Source organism: Candoia aspera, chromosome 5 (genome assembly GCF_035149785.1).
Source record: "Candoia aspera isolate rCanAsp1 chromosome 5, rCanAsp1.hap2, whole genome shotgun sequence".
NCBI classification, from domain to species: domain Eukaryota; kingdom Metazoa; phylum Chordata; class Lepidosauria; order Squamata; family Boidae; genus Candoia; species Candoia aspera.
In genome coordinates this window covers 94487223-94507099 of record NC_086157.1, presented here as the reverse complement: position 1 = coordinate 94507099, position 19877 = coordinate 94487223, and the positions used below count along the sequence as shown (strand labels likewise).

The 19877-nt window shown below is 41.2% G+C and overlaps 2 protein-coding genes across 4 annotated transcripts; one reads left to right on the top strand and one right to left on the bottom strand.

Annotated features, from left to right (window-relative positions):
* Window positions 1–430: 430 nt before the first annotated feature.
* On the top strand, window positions 431–11461 carry GTF3A (general transcription factor IIIA). Its single transcript, XM_063305743.1, has 9 exons — window positions 431–637; window positions 2156–2256; window positions 2713–2803; window positions 3487–3575; window positions 4320–4393; window positions 5642–5725; window positions 7599–7828; window positions 7913–7972; window positions 10016–11461. The coding sequence occupies exons 1-9, from the start codon at window positions 431–433 to the stop codon at window positions 10154–10156; spliced, it is 1077 nt and encodes a 358-aa protein (XP_063161813.1). The 3' UTR covers window positions 10157–11461.
* On the bottom strand, window positions 9935–15366 carry MTIF3 (mitochondrial translational initiation factor 3). Of its 3 annotated transcripts, none has more exons than XM_063305744.1 (4): window positions 15263–15366; window positions 11734–12200; window positions 11253–11407; window positions 9935–10552 (listed from the first exon to the last, which is right to left on the bottom strand). In XM_063305744.1, exons 2-4 carry the CDS (start codon window positions 12197–12199, stop codon window positions 10343–10345), a joined length of 831 nt encoding a protein of 276 aa, XP_063161814.1. In that variant the 5' UTR covers window position 12200; window positions 15263–15366; the 3' UTR covers window positions 9935–10342. The 3 variants fall into 3 exon arrangements, with proteins under 3 accessions (XP_063161814.1, XP_063161815.1, XP_063161816.1); XM_063305745.1 differs by lacking the exon at window positions 15263–15366 and adding an exon at window positions 13578–13716; XM_063305746.1 differs by lacking the exon at window positions 15263–15366 and adding an exon at window positions 13541–13558.
* Window positions 15367–19877: the final 4511 nt, after the last annotated feature.

The following is a 19877-nucleotide window of genomic DNA, read 5'->3' as shown; positions in this document are numbered from 1 at the left end:
TTGAGGAAATTTGACTTTATTCAAGAAGGTATCTTTGTTAAGAGGTGAAGTTTCCTAACATAGCAGAATTATGATTATTAATTCCAATTAAATATTTTAAAACAAGAAAGCTTTCATAAGGCTAGTGGTAATGATTTTGTTAGGGAAAAGGGCCAAAAACAAGCTACTGGGGTAGTGGTTTTAGAGCAGTTTTAAAAATCCACAGAAAAAAAAGGCATGAACATTTCAACCTGAGCCAACTGCAGCGCCCATGCGCCAGAGCCACCCGCTTCTCACGCAGCCTCTGTAGCATTTTTGCACCACCTGCCATATTTTCTAAGGGCGGAAGTGCGCAATTGTTAAGCTTCAGAAAGTGCGGCGCTCGATGGTCGGTAGAAGGGATAAAGGAGAGGCGGAGCTATGGTCCAATCACATGATTTATGGTCCAAACATGGCCGGGGAGGACTTCGTCGTCGGGGAGCCGGCCGCCGCCACTTCCACGACTCAGTCTCTGAAGCACAAATATTCTCATCTTGGGGAGGGCCGGTATCGTCCTCCGCCCCTGGAGCAGATGTACATCTGCTCGTTCCCATTTTGCGATGCCACCTTCAACCGGGGCTGGAAACTGGACGCGCACCTTTGTCAGCACACAGGAGAGGTATGGGCGGCTGAGGGGCGGGCTTAAGAGGGTACCTGGTGGGAAGGAGGGAGAGCGGCGATTGGGCTATTCCTCGCGAAAACGTTTTCCCGGGACGACCAACCAAAGGTCTCCAGCGCTGGGCAGTGGGCGGAAATAGAACCTTGCCGAAGGGAGTGTGGCAGTTCCCATTGGAGCGTGGCTGTGCGCGGGTGACCAATCAGTAAGAGGCAGCTTGTGATTGGGCGGTGCTGAAGAGCGCGTGCGCGAGAGTTTCTATGGGAAGTGATGAGCTTGTTTGTCGCTTCGGCGTCTGCTTCTCTGGGTTAGTCGCATTGCAACTAATTATGCATAGGTGGACTGGAGCCCTAAATGTCCTTGGCCTGACCTGGGTTAGGCTGAAAATCTGGATGCTAGGCAGAAGCACCGCTTGTTGGGCATGAGGCCAAAGGAATGCAACTTGGACTTAAGGAGGCGAATATACCATGAATTAAATTGCTGCTGTTTCTTTTATTAAATCTCTTGGGCTCTTTACAGAAGTGGCGAACCCCAAATGGCCAAGTGATTAACTTGATGTATTAGTTTTAATATTTATTAGTATTAGGTATGTTCACTGCCTTGAGATAGATATAAGATGGGATAAAAGTAGTATAATAATAACCTTACACAGTGTAGGATAGTGACGGGCAACATGCAACTCCAGTTATTTGCACTGGGTTGACAGCTCTACTGCTGCTTCTTGCTCCCCAGAATCAGTTGGAAGAAGCTAAACAATCCTACTACCCTTTTCTCCTCAGTGCAGAGATGTGTATTTTCCACTGCAGCATACAGATAAACAAAGTAGGTTGTCAGTGAAGGTAAAATACTAGTACCCACTGTTCTGGAGTACTCTGGGTTTTTAAAAAAGATTTCTTTTATCCTGCCTTTAGTAATTTTATAAATAACTCAAGGCAGAGAACATACCTAATAATCCTTCCTCCTCCTATTTCCCCCACAACAACAACCCTGTGAAGTGAGTTGGGCTGAGAGAGTGACTGGCCCAAGTTTTTAAGCTGGACACTAAGGGTGGTCCTCTCCTCAGCACCTTTTATGAAGCAAAGTACCCCATTGCAGGTTTTTAATCACTGTGCCAAGTACCCTTAATATGTGGCATTTCTTCCTGTCACACTGCTGTTTTAAACGTAATTTTTTTTCATCTAAATTATGAATCAATTCTGATGACTGAAAATGAATGACGGGACTGTTCAAGTAACAGGAAGGTTTTGCTGCTTGTTGTATTATGGATCAGGTCTGTGAATTGAGGCTTTTAACTTAGTTGGCTATAGACAGTGATTTATGATGAATTTCTGCTAAGGAGGTAGTAGAGTGGACTGGCAAAATGAGAAACACCTAGTGTAACTCTGGGAAAATATAGATGCTCATCACTGACAGAAAAGGAAGAAGAGAAAAATGGAACATGAATGGGAGCTGAGGAAGCATGAAGTAGACATTTAAAAAGATTAAAACAACATTTTTTAAAATCTTTTTTTAATTTACCAGCGACCCTTTCTTTGCATTTTTGAAGGCTGTGGAAAAGGCTTCACTAGAGGTTTCCATCTTAAGCGTCATTTTCTTACACATACTGGAGAAAAACAATTTGTGTAAGTATATTCTCATATGGGCAACTAAAGTCCTAACCAATTCTGATACCAGATTGTATAATTTACAATATTTCTAGAATTAAGTGGATTAATCATATATTTGAGTGCTATCAAGATGACACTTGAATAATTGTGTAAAATAACTAGGTTGCACTTTTTAATTGCTTGGTTATGTTGCAAGTTTTTTATTGAATGAAAGTATATTAGTAGGTTGAACAGAAAGGAAACATATCTTGTACATTATACACCACCCAGAGTGTATAGTGGGCAGCTATAGAAATCAAATAAACAATACCTAGTACTGCTGACATCATAGAAAAAGATGTGAATGTATATCTTTAGCTTAGGCTCAAATCTGTGTGATTATTTTTATTGAGTTACTTAAAATCAGGTGTTTGGTCTAGTTACATTTACTATAATGTATGTTGATTTGATCATACATTCATATTTCTATAGGTGCACAGTAGATGATTGCAATAAAAAGTTTACAACAAAATCAAACTTGAACAAGCATGTTCTACGGAGACATCAGCAGAGGAAATATGTAGTAAGTGGTTCTATTTCTTTGCTACTTTTTTCCAAGCATTAGGAAGTAGTTCTTGAAACTTGTGTAATTTAGTGAGGTCTTCTAAAATCTGGCACCCTTAACATGTTAGACTTAGTGCCATAATCCCCAATCAGATTGGATAAGGGTCAGGTTGATGATGTATTGAAGGCATAGTCTCCAACGTCTAGAAAGCATAATGTTTTGATAATGTGGGCTATTTCACATATCATACCAGCCATAGTTGAAGCTGCATATCATAAGCCATAATCAGTTGGTTTAGGATGTTTTGTGAACTCAGTTTTTCTTGCATATTTAGGCTGTGGCTCAGTATTGTAGATCAGCAAATCTATCCCAGCCTGCCCTCTGTCCTTTACAGCAACGAAAGATGGTCTACATCCCTGTAGAGTACAGTTTGTTAGATATAAGATGCAAGGGAATTTTTTTTCTTTCCATAGTGGCAGGTTACACTCTGAAAGAGGCTTGTTTGTGAAGATTAATTGTAGCCTTGCTGCATGCTGTAAACTACATTGGATTAATTACTGAACTCAGATCCTGATAATTTGGGGTCCTTTTTCCTAATTTGTTGAAGATTTACATTGTAAGCCTTTTGGTAAATTATAATCATAGGTTGTGACTTTACTGTGGGTTTTCTCTAACTGTAACCGAGTTGATTTTCCAAACAGTGTGACTTTGAAAATTGTGGGCAATCTTTTAAAAAACACCAGCAATTAAAAATACATCAGTCTCGACACACTGGTGAACCATTTTTCAAGTAAGTGAAACATTTTGAAACTTCGCCTATTCCTTTCAAGCCTGAGAATAAATTTTATTCAAAATTTTAAGGGCCCCTGCAAGTAGGAATTAGAAATTGTTACCCTAAGGAAGATGTTATTAGAGGTGTACAAGTAGGGCTGGCACAGCTTAAATTCATTAATATGTGACAGGAAATATTAGGAAGTTCACAGCTTCACTCTGATCTGGTGAACATTATATTTCTAACTTTTTAGTGTGAAGATTGGTACATTGTATAAAATAGTACACATTCATGTTCTGAACAAGTACTTTTTGCCTTGCTTGATTTTCTATCCCATCTCCTTCCATTGTTCAAATTGACCTGCCATATTTTTTTTTACTTTCCAAATATCTGACTAGGCACTGCAAAAGTTCCCGGTTTTAACTTTGACTTGCGTGTGTTTAATTTATTATTTGTTTAATAGACAATTATTGTTAGTTAAATTTATTTAGTTATAGATTAAAACACATAAAAATAAACATAAGCTTTTCTTCTGTGAATTCAGGGGGGTACTATGTAGCATTCCCTCACTGTCACCTTTTTGCCTTTATGGTCTGAGTGCAGAGAATCTTCTTTGAATGCTTTTACTGAAAGGTGATGTTGCAGAGTGAAGGACTGAAGGAAACAAGTTTGTTTTCAGTTGCAAGAGGGTTTATGCCTCACAATTCATAAGCAGTAATCTTTGTTTCCATTTTGAGCAACTGTGTGTTTGTTGTCACACAGATGTGGTCATGAAGAATGTGGAAAGCACTTTTCTACACCCAGCCATCTAAAACGTCATGAGAAGGTTCACCAAGGTAATTACTCCTTTGTTTCAGTGATGCTGAAAGGGTAAAGAATTGGGTTCATGTAGTTATTTTAACCATGGTTAGTTGAATAAGCCACACTGATGGAGTTCACACAAGACAGTCAAACAGAACACATTATATAAATTGAGGTGCAGTGCAAATAAAAAGTGTAGGTCAAATGAGAGACATCCCAATAAAATAGAGGTTTTTTTAATGTAATTGCTAAGATTCTTTTTAAAAAGCTCTCAACTTAACTGTTAATGCCGATTTCAAATATACAATCAAGCTACAAATAATATGAGATCTGTTGGCTTTAAATTTTAGAGAACCTGCAACATGGTAGGGTGTACAGGTAGACCTCGCTTCACAATCTTGCTTAGTGACTGTTTGAAGTTACGACAGCGCTGAAAAAGTAACTACAACCAGTTGTTGCATTTATGACCATTGCAGCATTTTGGGGTCACATTATCGACATTTGGGTGCTTCCCAACTGATGGGCACTTATGACTGTCACAGTGTCCCGTGGTCACATGATTGCCATTTGTGTACTTCACAGCCAGCTTCCGACAAGAAGAGTCAATGGAGAAGCTGGCAGTAAAACCGCAAGTTGCAATCACGTGAGGTCTCGCTTAACAGCCCATGGTGACTCGCTTAACCAAATGGGAAATGATGTCTTAAGTCCGTCATGGTTATGTTTTGCTTAGCAACTGTGCCACTTAGTGATGGAGTTGCCTGTCCCAATTGTGGTCGCTAAGCAAGGACTACCTGTATCTGTAAAAGAAGTGCAGAGGTATGGTAAAATGTTTTTGAATCTATATACATTTAAAGTGGCTTTGTTATAGGGATGTTTGTCTTAAAGGTAACTTGTTTCAGAAAGTTCATCCACTTGATTAGTGGTAGTTGCTGAGTCTGTTGCCTTGATTAATACTTATTTATACCTCACATGTTCATTGTTTTAACACAAACATAGCTCACTGCAAGCAGATGTGCTTGCCCTTGCTGTACTAAGGTTTTGCAAGCTGAGTCAGTTTCTTACTCTCTTTAGCATCTTGCTGACACAACTCCCAGTTTCCTTTATCATGGCTGTGTCAGCTGGGATTCTAGGATTTGCAGTTCAGTGACATCTAAACGGCTACATTTCTTCTTCACCCCACCTTCATAAGTGGAAGGCACTATGCAAGATAAGGAACGAGGCCCTAGAACGTGTGATTATGCATTTATTTTTTGAAGCCAATTAACGTTGGTTTTTCTTAAAAGGTTATGCATGCAAAAAAGAGGGCTGTTTGTTTGTTGGAAAAACCTGGTCAGAATACCTGAAACACATGAGGCTCAGTCATGTGGGTAAGTATTAGAGTTGCTGTACTTTGGCAATTGAGGCAGCATACACATTGATAAATAAATGAATATTAAGAGTTATGCAATAATCCTGTTATTTAAAAAGAAGCTAATTCATGTTGGAAGTCCATTGAATATTCTGTTAAATCTAAGAGTAAAGATAAAGGTTTCCCTCGACGTAAAGTCCAGTCGTGTCCGACTCTAGGGGGCGGTGCTCATCTCCGTTTCAAAGCCTTGGAGCCAGCGTTGTCATAGACACTTCCGGGTCATGTGGCCAGCATGACTCACGGAACGCCGTTACCTTCCCACCGAAGCGGTACCAATTAATCTACTCACATTTGCATGTTTTCGAACTGCTTGGTGTGCAGAAGCTGGGACGAGCAACGGGAGCTCACCCCGCCGTGCGGTTTCGAACCGCCGACCTTCCGATCGACAGCTCAGCGGTTTAACCCGCAGCGCCACCGCGTCCCTTTGTTAAATCTAGTTCCACCTTTATGAATTAACGATTTTTTTTGTAAATAGATATTTACAACCGTTGGTTTACAGCTAGATTCATCTCACATGTAATGAGTATGATGAATATGTAGATACTTACAATACATGTGCAAGTATAAGAAAGGCTTATAGAATCAGACTGAAGTTTCTTCGGGTCCACTGTCCTGTTTTCCAGCTATGACTAGATACGTTTGTGATGACTGCATTCCTACGCTTTCCCCAAGTTAACAGCCCAATTAACTCAACCCCCTCCCGCTTCTTCGGTATGCAACCCCCCTTTCCGTGTCAGTCCGTTCGGTTCTGTGCAGATGTCTGCAACAGCTCTGCCGGTTGACCTTGGATGCCAGAGATAGTCCAAACAAGATGCTTTCACACTCCTGGCTTGTCTCCTCTCCCACTTCTACTGACTCGCAAGTCTCAGCCTGTGTTGATTCCATTCATGCATGCGAGTCGGATCAGATGTTCTGGGAACGTTTGATCTGGGAGCATGGCAGTGACCAGGCTCTTTTGTTTCTAAGGATTTGTATTCAAAATGTGTCTGATAGCAGCTATATTCCTATTCAAATGTTTTATGAGTTGGATTTGTTCCTAAATTTTAATTGCTGACTGTCTCCACGTACTATGGCAGCAAATTTCATAAATAGGTAATTATAGAGCTGCGCAAAGATCTGATTAAAAACCATTTACTGAACTGTCAAATTGCATCAGGTACCTTTGAATCGATTCAGAGATTCAGGGGGGTTTGCTCACGTGTGCGTATTATTTTGGATCAGGCAGATTTGACGATTCCTATTGAACTGCACATTCAAATTGCATTTTAGTGATTGACATCTCTACCACATATGAAGGGAACAGATTGCTTTTCTTCATTTATCCTCAGTCATCCACCATTTGTCTTCAATGGATAATCTGTTGTCAGTACTATAAAGCCGGGAAAAAACTGTATGAGAATGCTGTAAAAGTTTACTTAATACTTACACTCTGCAGCGTTTCGGATTTGATGGTAAAACTGCTGGTTAGGGGGTGTGTGTACATGTGATATTTGTCAGTAAGAATTCCTTAGAGTTGGGTGGCTGATAAATTCAGACAAACAAAATAAAATAACCCCTTAAACAGAATGTCTTCTCTTGAAATCGCACTGCAGCTGTGCAATCCAGAGGAAAAACATACAGTTGCTTAAAGAAGTTACTAGCAGTGCTACAAGAGCATCTCTCACACTCCAAAGCACCTTCCCTCCTTTGAATCAGAAGTGCTGCACAACTATTATTTAATATAGTGGTCAGGGTAATATATTTTGTAGGCAAAATATTGTTCTTTGGGGGGAAATTTGAAGAATTGTGCTTAGAAACTCTGCTTCTGCCTCTTGTTTTTCCTTTTCCTCTAGAACCAGTTACCTGTCAAGTGTGTTCCAAAACATTTAGTCGCAAAGATTATCTGAAATGCCACATGAAAATTCATGCTGCTGACAGAGAAGTTTTTAAATGTCCAAAGGAGGGCTGTGAAAGGACTTACACGACAGTGTTCAACCTTCAGAGTCATATTCTCTCATTTCATGAGGCAAAAAGACCTTTTGTGTGTGACCATCCTGGCTGTGGAAGGCTTTTTGCAATGAAAGTAGGCTTTTTAAATGTTATCATTTGATCAACATTGTTCAACTTCTATTTCAGGTCATTAAAAATACATTTCTGTTGTTTACAGCAAAGTCTCATAAGGCATGTGGTCCTACACGATCCTGATAAGAAAAGGTTGGACTCAAAAGTAAGTCACATTCTTGAACTTTCCTCTAGTAGGTGTTTACGAAAATGGAAAATGTGTATTATTTTGAACCTGAAACACATGGCATTCCAGAAATTCTTCTGAACCTCTCTGAATAAGCCATGGTTTGGCCAAAACAAAATCCAGAACATTTTTGTACTTCTGGCTTTGGCTGAAACAAAATGCAAATTGTTTTTCTTGTTCTCGGCCAGAACAAAGCTTACAGAGATCCTGAAGTGATTTTATGGAGCAAGTGGGGTAGGACTTCAGCCCACTGTACCCTCTCTCCCCTTAGTAGTTCCTAGAATGGTGTGTCCCAGTGGCCCAAATACTCCCATGATCTTCCTAGCCCCTTCTCCAAAATATTTCTGCATGGGACAGCTGTGTTTTGGTTCATATCTGGAACAATTCAATTTTGGACCCAATGCATTATAGATAGTCCTTGACTTACAACCTCAATTGGGACTGAAACTTCCATTGCTAAGCGAGGGAGGTCATTAAGTGAGTCATGCCTGGATTTTATTACCCTTTTTCCCATGCTCGTTAAGTGAATCACCATGGTTGTTAAGTGAATCTCATGGTCATTAAGTGAATCTGGTTTCCCCCATCGACTTTGCATGTTAGAAGCTGGCTGGGAAAGTCACAAATGGCAATCACATGACCCTGGGACATGGCAACCATCATAAATATGTGCCGGTTGCCAAGTGCCTGAAGTTTGATCACATGACTGCAGGAATGCTGCAATGGTCGTAAGTGCGAGGACTGGTCGCAAGTCACTTTTTAAGCACTGTCGTAACTTTGGTTGTTAAACAAACGGTTGTAAGTCGAAGACTATAGTTTCGATTTGGACACTATCTGAAATTATCTGCTCTGGCACATAGTGTTTTGCAAACATCTAATGACTAGGAATGGGATATACAGGCAGTCATTATTCACAGTAGTCGCGTTCTGTAAAATTGCCATGACTACTGAATTAGCGAATCCTGAAACCTCAGCTGGGAGCACGTGTGTCGTGCGATTCCAGTGTTTTGCCGCTCTGCACATCCACAAATAAGCATGACAGCCCCACGGATATTGATTTGGGGTTACAAAAACATTTTTGTGAATAAGCGAATTCACGTATGCAGACTCTATGAATAACGAGAATTACCTGTACAAACTTGGGTAGAGTTGATGCAGAGTGGTTTGGTTTACATGATTCAAATCATCAAGAAAAAAGACTAGTCTCGTTTAAGCTTTCTCTGAAGATTTTTTTAAAGCTTATGTAGCCTTGACCCTTGAATTGTTGATGATCATTAGAAGATTATTGTCTGCTATGGACAAGGGAGTGTGTGCATGTGGTGGGGGGTTAAGGGGCAAAACAGGCGTTTTAAGCATTGCAGAGGCTTAAAGTATCTATTTTGACCCCTGTTTTCCAGTGGGGAAAACAGGCCTGATTTTGGAAGGGTTTCAGAGTTTTAAGGAACACATGGGGTGCCTTTATCCTCTGTAAGGCTTAAGGGTCCCACCTTGTACCCACCTACTCCAAGGAAAGCTCTGAAATCCCCTCCCCCTGCAGTCTGGAAGCAGTAAATGGTGTCCTGGGATGGGGGGGCCTACCTTGATATAGGAGTCTGTCATTGAAGTACTCAGAGGCAGCAGTCCTCCCAGACCTCCCCCAGGAGATCTCCAGAGCAGTGACGCTCTGAGAGTGCATCGCTATCAGTCCAGCCACGTTGTCTGGGACGTTTCACCCTTGTTATTCCAGGATATCCTGAAGGCACTAAATGTAGGGTCTTTTGTATACCAGCCATAGGAGACTGTGTAGAGAAAGATACGATCTTGTACGCCACTCAGTGCTGGTGCTTCTTCCAGGGTTGCTCCTTCCTGCCTGACTTAGCCTCTCCTTTTCCCTCCCCCACAATTGATCTAAGGGCCCCTGGGATGTCCCAAAACCCAGTTGGCAAGACTGCTGATCACAGACAATATGGTTAACTGTTCTCAGTTTTTAATGACAAAAAAGGGATACTCCATTACAGTTCTTTCTTTTGGATGTTGCTTCCTAAGAAACCACGGCCAAAGCGGAGCCTGGCCTCTCGCCTCAGCGGGTACATCCCTCCGAAAGCGCAGCGAAGAAGCGTATCTTCAGCGGAAGAACCTCTGTCTACATCTGCAGCAAGCAGCAAGCAGCAGGCTGCCGACAGTTGAAATGCTGTCCCTTGACCGCAGCTTTAGATGAGCCTAACAGTTGTCATGAGAGATGCTCATAAGAAATGGCTTTGAGGGGGTGAGCAGTGGCAAGTTTATGGAATTGGTAGAGAAGGCTGAAGATCCATGCACCAAAATTACACATCACATCCTTTTCCCACTCCATCTTTAGGAGGAAAAAAAAAATCACTGCTTTGTAACCTCTGAGTCATTAACATTGCTTCCATTCTCTTTCTGAATGTCTTCATTTTTCTCCGCGAGTTTTAATTTCTGGATTTCTTTCTTTGACAAATGTCTCAGCACACAGGTACTCCTTCCTTCTGCAGCGATAGAGGGCATGGAGTGGTAAGTGGCCTTCTCGCGCATCGTATCCAAAATCTGATCAAAAAATGTTAACTGAAAATAAGACAATTTGGCTTAATGAATAGATAGTTTGAATCTTTTTTGCATCAGTTAAAGGATGTCGTTAAATGCAACCAGTTACTGTATTTTTATACAAATAAAGTGTAACAGATACTGAACCTAGCAAACTGAAATTCAAACGGGTTAAACATTGGTTTACAGGTCTTCATGAGGCATATGCATTTGTGCAGTCCAAAATCTTGAGAATGAAGATTACATTCCTATCTTTCTGAAAGTTTACAGCTGTTACTGCCCCTAACTTCATCTCTGTGAAGCTCACCGCATCTTCCACTTCCTCAGCTAAGCATCCAAGAGTGTATCAGTTTCAAGTTAATATATACTCTCCCTGGTTTTAATGATGCTTCCTTCAAGTAACTTATAATTTCAGCTGCATAGCAATGAATGGGACAGGATATTATTTCACTGACAAGTGTGGTAGTAGGCAGTACAAACAAGGCAAGCTGGTTCTGTCTTGGCCCAGACAAGTTACTTCCATGCACTAAAGCCCCCTCTGATGATCCTGAATTACAAGCAGCCCCAGCCTCCACTGCAATAGTGAAAGATGCTGGGAGGTGAAATATGTAAGGGACACTAAATTGGTCTGTGCCATCCGACTGGAACCAAGTGATAATACAGAGCAACTTACAATACTAGTCTGCTAAGGGATCATACCTCAAAATCTTCCAAGACTTACCATCTTTTCTGGTCCATCAGAAATAGGTTTTTGTTGCAGCATAATTTTCACATGGTACTTCTTGTCAATCCATTCTTGAATTTGCTTTACTTTCGTTCTGAAATCATGCTGCTCAGTAAGTGTGGACATTTTAATTATTTTCTGTTGAACAGGCCCTGTTAAAATGTGATCAGAAGTTTGCAATGTACATTAAACCGTTCTATTCCAAACTAGTTCCTTCCAGTTTGTAAATTGGATACAGTTCATGTAAGTTAAAAAGTTTTTAAAAAAATCCATAGTCCTGTCCCATATGATGAAGACATCCCCACATCCTGCATGGAAACCAAATAAAGTATGACCCTACCCACAAAACTCTGTCCACCCTTGGCTCAATGTACTATGGGAACCAGGCTACCATGGCTTAATTAGCCATGGTTTATAACAAACTGGGGCTTAGTGTGATATCTGAATTGCCAGTATCTTTCACAGGAGCCATGCCTACCTGCTTTGGGGCTAGCTTTCTCATATCTAAGTTTGAGACGTTCTTCGTAGATCTGTTTTCCTGTCATTAGTCTGTACCTGGGTGGATCTGTTTTGTCAGACAGCAGGATCAGATTCATCCCTGTTTCATCCATGATACGAAGTACTTTTCCCCTTTGCATTTCCCCCATGTCTCTGCCATCCTCATCAATTAGTTGTATAATGGTATGTGGGATTCTCCTCCCAACACTTTCAATTGTTTCTCTGGCACTGGAACTTCTTTTCTTTTCTCTTTTCTCTCCAACGACTTTTATACAGAATGCGCGACTGCAAGAGGCTTTCTTAGCATGTAGTGCTTTTAGCCAAGTCTGAGCTGCTGCTGTTTTTTTCTCTGGCTGCATTGTTAAGCTGGCAATATACCGAGTTATGTAGTTCACTTCTTTCCTCCTGGCCTGATCCAGTAATGTCTTCAGGTATAAGGACGTCATCCTAGGATGATTAGAAAAATGGAAGCAGAAACAATTAAAAAAACATACCCATGCAATCAGACTTGATTATTTTTAGGTTCATTGTCAGGTTACTTTTTTATTTTATAAAATCATTCTGGTATATGTAAAATTATATTCTTTGAAATTTAATTTTAAGAAAGGTTTCCAAACTTTTAAAAGCATATAATATAGTTTTAAGACACCTTGACAAGGAAAATATTAAACTGTTACATGCTGAAAAGCAATCTTGTGATTAGTTCCACTTTTTCCACTTTTAGGCAAAAGTGCAGAGATATTTTAGAGTTGTGTGAATATGCTATTTGTTTAATAAACAGTGTATACCCAAAATAATGCAACTCAGAGATATAAGAAATAATGTGTATATAAAATACTTGTAATCCATATGGCAATAAGGCTATATATGTACGAACTCCGTTTTAAATTTACACAGCATGCTAACATGGTTGCTTAATGGATTATTGAATAAACTTACAGTCTAAATTTTAAGCTATAAGCCATGGCTTAATTAATAAATCAGATCAAAAAATAAGCAAATCACATTTAAGCTTAGTGTGATCCAACTGTTTCCATGGGTGATACAACTTTCCCAAGAAATATTATGGTATTTCCACCTTTAATGAAACTATATTCTCTGTCTTTCTGCATTTACAATATGGGCACTGCTATTTGCATTTAAAATTGTGTCTTTCAGTTGATCTACAATGATTACTTTTTAATCCTTTGCCAATTTTAAAGTTTTGTTCTATGTTAATCAGAGATTTGATAATGTTTGTGTGTTCTGTATGTTTTAAATTAGTCTTTTGGCTTTGTAGAGCCAAGGACTGTGATGATAGTGATCTAAAAATCAAATATTTGATCTTCCCAAAGAAGGAGAGCCAAGACCAAAAGTGGCAGTTTGTTAAAAAAATTTACAAGCTGTCTTTGTGGACAGAGTTTTTGAATTGATATGAAAAACATTACCCTGATAGCCAAAATTGCAAAGGATCTGCAAGCTCTAGTAATAGAAGTCAAGGAGCAAAATGAAAAAAATGGGACTAGAATTAAATATAAAGGCCAAACTAATGACAACAAGTAGAACAACCAGCCTTAGAACTGACAATAATATATCGAAATGGTGAAGGGCTTCTGCCTTTTAGGATTAACCATCAATAGTAAAAGAACAAGCAGCCAAGAAATATGCCACAGACTAGCACTCGGTAGAGCAGCCATGAAGGCCTTGGAAAAGATATTCAAATGCCGTGATGTGTCTGTACCTACAAAGATCAGAATCATGCAAGTTATGGTATTCCCTGTGACACACTATGGAAGCGAAAGTTGGACCTTAAGCAGGATAGAAGGAGTATTGACGCTTCTGTACTTTGGTGTTGGAGAAGACTCCCAAGAATACCGTGGACAGCTCTCCAAAAAGTAAGCACCGGTGGATCATTGAACAGATCAACCCAGAGTTCTCACTCGAGGCTCAAATTACTTCGGACACATTATGCAAAGACAGCTCTCTGGAAAAGATGGAAGGAAAGAGAAGAGAATGACCAGCAACAAGGTGGATGGACTTAGTTACAGTGGCAGTCAGTTACAGAGTGCAGTGTTGGAAGACCTGAAAAAACAGGGATAAATTGTCATGGAAAAAATCTGTGTGGTTGCTAGGAGCTGAAAATGACTTGATGGCACATAATAAAAAAAATTAAAAAGTACATTCAAATCACAGCAGTAAATCAGCAAATTGTAATGTCATATAACTGCTTCCCATGAATTTGAAACTAATTATTTTGACAGTGGCTGTGTAACTATCCAAAATACAGCCTTGTAAGAAATGTACACGATGTAAGAGTTTTGTGTCCGTATCACCTGTGAAGTTACAGCAATCTTTTTTAACCAGATGTCCCTCTGATACATTGAATTACAGCTCCTGTAATTCCTTTAAGATATGCTTAAAGAGATACCATTATGGGAATTACTGTTCACTTCAGGAAGACACCAGGTTTTCTTTTCAAGGATTCATCTACAGTAATAGTTTAGAGCAGGCCATAGAACCTGTTACTTAAAAAAAAAATTCACAGACCCCTGATAAAGATGCAAAACTCTAGCAATAGAAAATTGGCTGTATTAGAGTCAACTTTAAAAAAACTTTTTGGCCTTATTCTGTCATAGAACTTGCAGAACCCTTGGGTTCTGCCAGACAATTTGAAGAAAATCATGGTCTAGAGTTATTTTATTACTAAATTTAAGCTATAAGTGAGCAGCAATTGGTGTATTTTATCATCTCATCAGTACTGGGGCAAGGACTTCCACATCTACATTCAAGACAAGTGAACCAGTGACAAAAAGATCCCTGTGAATAAAGGTATTCACGCACAACCTTTATGCAAAATTTCCTAAGTGCACTATGGGAGTTGGAAAGGTTTCAAGTTTTGAAATGCTTGCCATATAAAAAGGGACAGACAACATAGTTTGTGCAGCAGGAAATGTGGACTTTGTGTACAGAAGCTGTAAGCACCCAAGCGGCTAGTTGTTTTTGACGAACCTTGGATTCGGCTCCTCCAACTCAAAACTATGGCCTTGGGCGTGATCGTAGCTTTTGCACCTCGACCACGACTATCTCGGTGGCAAAACCCATTATTCCCTGCAGAAGATCCCGGGTTCAATCCTTAGCTTGCCTGGGAAAGGCTAAAGTAACCATTGTCAAGTCAGAGACTGGGCTGCGCCCGGTCAGTTTAAGGCAGTGTTTCTTAACCTTGGCAAGCTGGCTGGGGAATTCTGGGAGATAAGTCCGCACATCTTAAAGTGACGAAGGTTGAGAAACACTGGTTTACGGTGCAACGGGCCAACGCAGCCATGAAAGTCAGTTGAACTGTTGTGCGACACGGCCAGGGTGTACCCTGAGCTAGGCAACTCACGAGACCGTTTTCTATCTGCTTTCATAGAAATAACTCCATTTGGAGCTTCTTTAAAAAGAAAAAAACTAAATACAGGTATCGTCTCTCAGGAACACCCCTTCAGGGCGTCACCGCCAAGCTCGGGGATCCCCACAAGGTAAACGCTCACCTGAACCGGAAGCCCCACTGCAGTCCAGGAACGGGAAAAGAAGAGGCGGGCGTGCCATAGAGGAAGAGGAGGGGCTCGCGAGCTAAGGGGGCGGGGTCAAACCCGCCCTGGGCGCCTTTCCCTACGTTCTTGAAAGCGTCATCTCGGAGATCCCGCGGCAATCCCGGGAAACGCTTCCGTGCGCGTGCGCACTGCCCCTCAATCGATGCAAGTAGGCGAGGCTTGGTGTTTCTGGCCAGTGGCTGGAGGCGGCGGGTGCGGGCTTGCTAGTTCCGCCGGCTCCTTGTTATGGGGGTCGGGTATCCACATGTCCTAGTCCGGCAGCCAGTGGGGTAGAGATGGGAGGTCGTGTTCCATACCTGGGGAAGAATGCAGATCCCTGGCGGGAGTAAGCAGCCGCCCGCTGTCTCGCCAGCCCTCCTGCTTTGGCGTAGCGGACGGGCGGGGTGGAACTGGTGAACCAGCCTAACCCGTTAACCTGCGCGCGGGGAGGGGCCAAGCGAGCCGATCGCTTGCCTTGCCCCGGAGAAGAGCCGATGATCGCTGCCCGAAGCAGTCTTTGCAGTTGCTTCGCTGCTTTTCCCTTTGGGAAGGTTCACCCGATCCCTCCGTCCCCTTCTTCTCTTGCATTCTCACCACTTAAGCAGGCAGTGGCAAGCCACATCTGAAGTCTGGCCAAGAAAACTCCAGGGACTTGCCCAGGCAGTCGCCAAGAGTCAAGACTGACTCGAAGCCCCCACCCCCCCACGCGCAATAATAAACCATGGACTAAAAGCCACAGGTAGCAAAATCTGAATAATAAATAAATAAACCCACTAAATTACAAGCAAATCACATTGTAGAGTAAAATGTTACGCAGGAAATGCGGTTTGCTTGTTTGAAGCTTAGCATGCTTTAGGAAACAAGCCTCTTTCTTTCCGCTATAGCAGCGTTTCAGCAGACACCCAGAATCTGACTGGCTGAGGAATTCTGGGAGTTGGAGTCCACACATCTTAAAGTTACCGAGGTTGAGAAACACCACTTAAGAGTGAATTGTGGGATCAGACACCATTGTTCAACAGTGGTTGGCTATTGTTCCTGTGTTGCTTGTCAGAAAGTGAGTTTCATGCACCAATTGATTACACCACTTATTTTGGTTGTCTCATGCTTTATTCCTGCCAAATGGTATAGGGTTGGGGTTATTAATCAATGGTTTAGGGTCTGTGTGATGCCAGTGATTGGTACTTAATGCAGCAGTTCTTATACAATGGTTTATTGCAATGTGTGAACTCAATCAAAGGATAATTGCTAGCCATGATAGATACTAGTCTTTCTGACTCCAAGATCAGAGCAGTACGTTTCTCCATACCATTTACTTCATAGCATGACAACCCTTTGATGTGTGTCTCTCTGGCCATGATATTAATAACATGTTGGATTAAATAGGAGTTTAATTAACGCTGTTCTTATTAGGCTATCCTCTTACATCTGGATACATCTGAGATAGTCAACCTTTTTCAACCCAAGGGCCATACTTGGCTAAGAATGACATGCTAAAAAATACAAGCCAAAAAGTGGGTGGACAATTAAGTTAAATTTAATGTAAAGTTAACAAAAATGCACTTCATGTATTACTCCCATGTATGTAACACTTCCCTTGTCTGTCACATTAAAAATTACAATGTGGCAGCTGCATTTAGAGGAGGAAGAGCTGAGCATGCCTGGTGGAGATTAACTTTCCCCAGGTCAGATGTGTTGGATTATAGCTCCGGTCATCCCCAGCCAGCATAAAAAATATGGCGCTCCCTACGGCGTTTCTCATGGTCTTGCAGGCAGCCCTACGCAAAAGCAGCTCTTTGTTTTATCTAATGCTGCAGAGGGCACTGCTGCCTCTGTCTTGAGAGGAAACTGCTGCCGAAGTTTGAGCTAGGGCATTCAGACCGTGTTTAGGGGAATGTGCCATGTGAATGGAGAGGATGTGAGAGAGCTGTACTATTTCATAGGATTATCTTGTGATGCATTTTATCCTCTTGATGATTAGCTGTCATAGACATCGCTATGCGGAAAGCAGGGTGTGCGTTGCAAACATCCAGCACTTTGAATTGGGCTTGGAAAACAAGGAGGAAGCATTGCTGTTGATAGTGCACTAGAATTGTGTGCCTCAGAGAGTGGGCTCCCTGTTAGCTCTACCACATCTGCGCTGCAGAAAAATGAACCACCACTAGATGCAGTCTTTGCTGGCATCTACTGGTCATTAGGAATTTTGCAACCTAGATGCTGTTTGCCTATTTTTAAAAATTTTAATCATAGAATCATAGATTTGGAGGGTGCCTCAGAGGTCATGTAGTCCAACCTCCTACACACCACAGGATCCACTAAAGCATTTTTGACAGATGGCTGTCTAGCCTCTGGAGACCTCCAGTGAAAGGGAACATATCACTTCATGAAGCAAGCTATGCCACTGGATGACAGGCCTTACTGTCCTCCTGATACTGTAGCTAACCAGATTTACTTCCCTGTAGTTTCAAGTCATTGGTTCTGATCCTTCCCTCTAGCGCAACAGAGAACAAGTTCACTCTCCTTTTTATTTGACAACCCTTTAAATATCTGAAGACTGCCATAATATATCTTCTCAATCTTGTCTTCTTTAGGCTAAACATACTCAGTTCCTTTAACCATTCCTCATAGGACTTCCTGTCCCCTCACCATCTTAGTAGTCATCTTTTTAACTCATTCCAGTTTGTTGATGTTCTTTTTAGATTGTGGTGCCCAGAAATGAACACTGTTCCAAGTAGGGCCTAACCAAGGCAGAATGAGTGTATATAGTATATGTTAATACATAATGAATAATATTACCTTTTTTACCAGATGTATCAACTGTTGGATCATGTTCAATTTCTGATCTACTAAAATACCAAGATCCCTATCATGTGTACTATTGCCAAGCTAGGTTTTCCCCATCCTAGACTTGTTTCATTCTTTTTTTTCCTCCTCAGATGCAAGACTTTACATTCTTCCCTATTAAATGTCATCGTCTTCATTGTGGCCCACTGTTCAAGCCTGTATAGATCTTTTTTGAATCACCCACTCCTAGTTTTGTGTCATGTACAGATTTGATAACCATCCTCTCAAACCCTTTAACCAGATCATTAATGAAAACATTGAGCAGCGCAGGGCCCAAGACAAACCCCTAAAACACTCCACCCAATTCTGCCCTCCAAGCTAACATAGAACCATTTATGAGTATTTATGAGTCATTCAGCCAATTATGAAGCCATCTCACTGTTGTTTTGTCTAGCCGATATTTTACCATTTTATTGGGATATCATGAGAGACTTTGTCCAGGGGATTCCCCTGATCCATTAAGCTAGTCATTCTGTCTCTCCAGAGAAGGTGAGTTTAGCAAGGGCTTCGTTTCCCTTCCAAGAGAAGACAGACATAAAAGATATATTAAGATGTACCACCTTCTTCCAACACTTGTTTCCAATTCACCCCTTTCTCCTTGCAACAAAACTACAGCATCATGCCCTGCCTTTTGTTTCTGAGGTACCCAAAAAAGCTTTATTCTTGCTGCTGTTGATTGTAGCATTTCTTGCAAACCTTAGCTCATCTTGAGCTTTAGTCTTTCCGACACAATCCATACAGTTTCTGGTGACTGCACTGTATTCTCCTTTAGGATGATTTGCCCCTCCTTCCATTCCCTGTATATGTCCCTTTTTATTTTCAGCTTTGTAGAAAGCTTTTTTTCTGTATCTGCACTGGTCACTTCAGATGCCTCCCATTTTTATTTCTATCAGAAATTGTTTACCATTTTACATTCAAGATCTCATTTCACAAGATTTCCATCTTTCCCAGACACTTTTCTTCTTCAGGACTTCAACCCACTAGATCTAAGCTACCTTCCATCTGAAATCTGTTCTTTTGAACTCTGATTCTTCTCTATTCCTTTTCTCCTTGCTATCATGAACTGAAGGATAAGATGGTAGTTTTCTGCCAAGGTACCAGGTATCTTCATTTCTTCAACCAATTCCTCCCTATTGGGGAATATTAGGTTCCTTTTGTTCCTTCTTTTACCTTCTGACAAATGAAGTTGTCAGCAAGAGAGGCAAGGCATTTATTGAATTTGACAGAGTTAGATTTCTACTAGATGTAAGGGTAGTTGACCTCTTGTATTGACCTCTGAGAGAGAAAGGCTGCCTGCATTGATTGTCTAAAATCAGTTCTCCCAACAATACCACTTTTTCCTCTCTGCTTTTATTCTTACCCAAACATTCTAATCATGATTTCCATGCTCTGATTCCTGAATTTCTATGCAGGCAAATGCTTTCTTTATGTGCAATCCAGTTGAGTCTGTTCTATTACAGCTTTCCAGGGCTATGTTCCAATTGTTTGGCATCCTGCAAATGTTCAGTGATGCCTGTAACATCATATTTGCCCTCTGGGTTAGGTTTTCAAATTTCAAACTACCTGGTAGGCAGCCCGGCAGCCCACGACTCAACAGTCATGTGGTGCAGCTAACATGCTGGCTTCTGCTAAATATGCACTCTTTTCTAAATGCTCACAAACTGCCCAATAAATTTCCAGAGTGTTTTGTGGGATCAACCTTAAGCTGACCAGTCTGTAGTTACTCAGGATC

What these genes read in the sequence shown, in the direction of transcription:
- GTF3A (XM_063305743.1), top strand. Translation starts at nt 431, where the DNA reads ATGGCCGGGGAGGACTTCGTCGTCGGGGAGCCGGCCGCCGCCACTTCC. An exon ending in ACTGGAGAAAAACAATTTGT is followed by an intron (nt 2,257 to 2,712) that starts GTAAGTATATTC and finishes ATATTTCTATAG; the next exon opens with GTGCACAGTAGATGATTGCA. An exon ending in GAAGGCTTTTTGCAATGAAA is followed by an intron (nt 7,829 to 7,912) that starts GTAGGCTTTTTA and finishes TGTTGTTTACAG; the next exon opens with CAAAGTCTCATAAGGCATGT.
- MTIF3 (XM_063305744.1), bottom strand. Translation starts at nt 12,199, where the DNA reads ATGACGTCCTTATACCTGAAGACATTACTGGATCAGGCCAGGAGGAAA. An exon ending in GAAAGCTAGCCCCAAAGCAG is followed by an intron (nt 11,408 to 11,733) that starts GTAGGCATGGCT and finishes ACATTTTAACAG; the next exon opens with GGCCTGTTCAACAGAAAATA. An exon ending in CTGATGGACCAGAAAAGATG is followed by an intron (nt 10,553 to 11,252) that starts GTAAGTCTTGGA and finishes TCTTATTTTCAG; the next exon opens with TTAACATTTTTTGATCAGAT.